General features: G+C 39.0%; 1 protein-coding gene across 1 annotated transcript; it reads left to right on the forward strand.

The window, feature by feature from the left end:
• The first annotated feature begins 910 nt into the window (after window positions 1-910).
• Window positions 911-4,605, forward strand: nanos1 (nanos homolog 1). Its single transcript, XM_026183313.1, has one exon. It carries the CDS (start codon window positions 2,285-2,287, stop codon window positions 2,963-2,965), a length of 681 nt encoding a protein of 226 aa, XP_026039098.1. The 5' UTR covers window positions 911-2,284; the 3' UTR covers window positions 2,966-4,605.
• The last annotated feature ends 561 nt before the right edge of the window (window positions 4,606-5,166 follow it).

Here is a 5,166-nt window from a genome sequence, read left to right on the forward strand (position 1 = left end):
ATTAGGAGCATGCCTGGTTTGAGTGACAGATATGTCCAGACTAGACCAATAGATGTTCTTTACACTTCACCCTGTACACTTCAAATCACTGAATCAAACCTTTTACTCTGTTGCCATGTGTGCCTTGTGGAGCATTTTAATGTAATTATCTAACAAACAATATGAACTGCTGTTTGGTAAACTGTAGTAAGAGCCTATCCAAAAACTGCGCTCCAGTATTTGTGAAAGGAGTTCTGCATTATTTACTTTCATATGTTAGAATAGATGTTACAACTACTGTGGCAGATATCTCTGTATGGATGATGCACCCATGCAGTATTCATACACACAACTTAGCATTCGACCCTCACTTGGTCACTTGAGGCTTCAAAAATCCATGATGGTGGTAATGGCTGAAATGTTAACGTCAAAGCTTCAAAATGGGGGTTCACGCATCAGTGAGTTACCTCATGGTTACCCATTGGTTTGGTCATTCATATACTTCTGTCTTTACCTCTCTGCAGGCGATGCCATTTGAATTTTTGGGGTTAAAAGAACAAAAATTATTTTTGTGGTTAAAGTAAAACAAGCAGAAAAAAAGCATAAGGAAATGCTTTTGGGAACCACTGTTCTCTTGGAAAGTAATACCGCTGTTATAATGTTAATGTCTGTATTTTATGTACCACTCAGACAATTGCCTTCTTCAAAGTTCATTGTTATTTCCAAGATGAATTCTACACAGCATTGGCCAATTGAAAGCTTGAATAAATGGCTTAATTAAACTACCTTTAAACATAACAACACTACTACTACCAATAATAACAATGACAACTTTGGTAAATTAATACAAAATGATACAACATAAATAACATTTTCATAATAACATTTGCCATTTATATTGTCACAGTTGTTCCACAGGTCATTCATAAGCCAACATCTAAGTAATGTGCTTTATTTGGCTAAATGAAAAAAATAAATGTAGAAAAATCCCCCAAACTGACCAAATTGTTTAGTTGTGCAATTGTTTAGTTGCTCTCTGAACTTAACCATAGCTGCCTCACTGGATTCAGACTACATGAATGCATCTGGATTTAGTGAAATATAATTGGTGACTGTCATCTTCCAGCCAGTAGCCATCATTATAGTATTTGTTTGGTACTGTCATTCATACTGGGGAGAGAAGTAGGGAGCAAAAGGTCTTTTGGTTCATATGAACTGACCTGCAATTGCATGTTGCTGCCCCCTGTTGATAAACTGGTCTGCATGTTGTGTTTACAGCATGACTGTGAAATGATGTGTTGTTTTCGAGCAACAAAAGATTCTTTTTAATCTACTAAACATTTTCTTTCATTTTAAAATCTTGCAAGTAAACGGGTTTTGATCTGGAGGTTAGACATTTTCTGCAGAACTTATTTTCTATTTATACAACATACAAACTGACAATACATTCTCCCTCTGCCAAACCATGTTATCAGATAGAAAGGGTTGTGAGCAAGTAGAAAATACTTTAGTGACGAAAAATACAAAATATAGGATTATTATGAACCACTCATCAAATGATTTTAAATCAACCACTGCATGTGAGTTTGTCCTGGAACTGTAAAACCTGACAATGTGGAAACATGGGATTCAGTTTTAACATAACAGCACGCATCAGCCTAGGCTATTTCTCCCATGGACTGTAGGAGGATGGCTTCTGCAAGAAACAAAGGGCCCATGCTCTTGGCTCACAATGGGTTAAGTTGTGTGAAAAGCCGAGTTGGCGTTGATGGTATTCATACAAACTGATTAACGATACTGATCAACAAAACACGCGGGATTGTAATGTTTAGTACGAAGGGGAACGAAACTCCGAGTCGTAATTGATTAGTACTGGCGCTGAAATGATGTAATTACCTACAGTAAGGCTTTTGCACGAAATATTTTCTTTGCGCACTTGTTCAAATCATTAAGTATTAACAAGCTATTTTTAATGAAAGTCGCCGTATGCCTTAATTGCAGAATAATGATTGATAGAAGAGAAAGCGCCAGCCTGCAAGAAAACAAATCTGTCTAACTGTAGCTTTGAAAACAGCGAGCCTGCTTTCGACCTGATCAGGAACTTGGTTTTCAAGGGAGAGCGCCCCGCCCTCTTGGTACTTATAACAAGAAAGCCTGTTTGCAGGACGCTCAAACATAACAGGAACACTGGAGACCACATCGCTGCACATGAGCCATACCTGGAAGAGAACTCTGGCTATAAAGACTCTACGGATTACTCTGTCTGTTTCGCCTTTTTACGGCAAGCGAAGGAGCAGAAGTGGCCATGGATTTTCTCAATCAGAACTATCTGAATGCGCGCAGCCCATATGACTATACTTTTAATTTCTGGAACGACTATCTTGGGCTGACGACTTTGGTTACGAAGAATAACAAGCTCAGCATGCCCCAAAATCCCAACTCCATCACCGAGTCCCTGAAAGCGACTCTGGGCTTGGACGATTCCCCGGCGTGTTCGTGCATAATCGCGGGTGCCGTTGGAGAAAGCGGGCACCTGGATTGTTGCTGCCCGTCCGGGAGCCCCCCACCAGCTTCCATCCTGGACTTGAAAGAGCGTTTCTCGATACTGAGCCCCTTCCAAAATCAGCTCGGCGTCCAGCTGCCGGAGCGGGAGGTGGGTTTTGGTGGGAACTTCACTGGGTTCGATATGTTCGGCATGGAGAAGAAGATGCGCAAACCCGCTTCCAGAACCAAACAGGAGCCGAAAATCTGCGTCTTCTGCCGAAATAACGGAGCGCCCGAGGAGGTGTACGGCTCCCACGTCCTGAAGACTCCGGACGGCAGGGTTGTGTGCCCGATTCTGAGGGCTTATACCTGCCCCCTTTGCAGTGCCAACGGGGACAATGCTCATACGATAAAATATTGTCCACTGTCAAAAGACCAGCCATCCCAGCGACCATTAAAGGGTGGGAGGGCTGTGGGTGGTAAGAGGATGAAAATATTTTAAACAAACAAGACTATAAAGTAAAATAAATTGCACTGAACAATTTCCAGATGACTGTTTTGATTTCGGCTCTAGCCTTTATCCCAGTTTCATAAACATATTGATTTTATCTTTTTTGTTTCTCTTAAGATCTCTTATATTTTTATAGTTCCTTTATCCACATAGAATAATTTTATGCTTTATACATCGGATTTATTTTTCTTTATAGTCTGTAGTTATTTTGAGTGTGGGTATACATACACATATGTATCAATAATCACAAAGTGTGAATAAATACAAAAAAAATAAATAAAAAGTATTTTGGTCATGTAGGGAACACACTGACATTGGCAAAGGGGATGAATGTCATAGCCTTTTTCTACCAAGTATTTTTGTATGGTGAGCTAAGCTTGCCTCGATTTTCTTTCACGTCTTAGAAACCAAAGTTATGTTTGCCATTAAAGAAGCTCAAGAATGTGTCATTAGTGAATACTTGTGTGAGTCTGACTGGAGGAGGAACTCTTTGATCCCATCTGCCTGCCTAAAAACTCCACAACATATTTTCCAACTTGCTGTAAAAGTTGACATTCAATCTGCAAGGCAGGAAGAAAAAGAAGAAAAAAAAGACAATGTGGCCTCTGTTTAGGGCTCATATTCTCTGGGGAACGTTCTGATCAGTCGTTGTAAAGCCAAACCTCTGTTCTAATCATGTGTGATGAGACAGTTACCCGATTTTACATTTAATGAGAAATATTATTCAATATGTTTTATGTTTACATTCCCAAATAAGGGTGACACACTGGATTTCTTTTCTCTGTCAGTTCTCTCGTTCTTTATGGTGTTTATGGTTTGGTTTGCCCTCACAATGTATTCACCACAGAGTCTCATAAGCATGTCTGCTTTGCATTATGAAACTAAGTAAGTCCCATTTACCTTTCATTCTGTGTCGGGGTGAAGAAAATGGCAAATGAATGTTCGCAAACAACATGTTATCCCATTATTACATTTCTGAAGAATCCCAAAAAAGATGCAAAAATGTTGTGAATGTATGATTGAAAGTGTCACTTGCAGGACTGCACATTTCTGACAGTTTTGTTTACCAAAGGAATACAATTGAATTGAAGAAAAAAAAGAGAAAGATTTGCTGTATTGTGTATAAAGTGATGTTTATTCAGTATTTTAACATTACAAGTGACTTCAGAGGGCACTACCTCAACAGGATTTTGTACTTACACGTAAAAATGTCAACAGCAGTTTATTGATATAGTGCTGCCATTTATAATAAGGGTTTTGATAGGTATTTTTGATCTTTGTATAACATAATTGTATTTTCATTTTGTTGCATTTAACATAATGGAAGTAAGTTTCCAAAAAGCTATAGCATTGCTCACCAAAAGGTGAGACTGTCTGTAAATAGTGATATACCCATACTTTTTAAAATTTAGTTGTTCAATGTTGCATTCTTGAGAGTGTGCAAGAGAGCGGATATTGAAAAAAAGCTGACAAAATTTGCCACTTTTAACAGAGGTTTTTTGGATTAAATGAATAAGAGAAAAAGAAACACTGTTGAACTTTGTTATTTATATTTTACCACAATTTCCTGTATGCTGCTGTGCAGAATAACAACATATAAATACACTAGAGAAATAAAAACGTATGAAATATTTGGACCTATGTGGTTGTGTTCTCTAATTGGTTTACCCTTTTCTAAACACAAAGGTTTTTGTTTAAGTTTCAGATTACTGATTTAGTGATTCCTAAACTACATTAAACCAAGCGGGGGGTGGGGGGTGGAGGGGGTCGACTAGAAACAAAGAAATGGCTTTGCTTGGCCTAATTGGCCAGCTAGCTGACTGTCTCACTCATGAGTTAACACAGAGCCTGTGTGTGGATCACATATGCCCTGCTTAGGTTACATTTACTACTTTGCATTTTACCACACTTAACCTTTGCTTTTTGGATGAATTCAGACCGATCTGTTGCTCTCATATCTTAAAGATTTGTTTCTGAAAGGCAAACACACTGCCATGGGTTGCTCACAGTTGTTTAGGGAGGTCTTCCCACACAAGAATGTCTTGGCTTATGCCTCACCATTCAAACAGATCATGTTTGTGCTGAAGTGGATTGAATAGCTGGCCCTCCCAGCCTTCTCTGCTTGCCATCTGTGGAATGGCTGCTGCAGACATATTATGTGGCTCAAAAACAGGCAGGAAGCCTTGCTGCCT

Source organism: Astatotilapia calliptera, chromosome 2, assembly GCF_900246225.1.
Source record: "Astatotilapia calliptera chromosome 2, fAstCal1.2, whole genome shotgun sequence".
In the NCBI taxonomy this organism is placed as follows: domain Eukaryota; kingdom Metazoa; phylum Chordata; class Actinopteri; order Cichliformes; family Cichlidae; genus Astatotilapia; species Astatotilapia calliptera.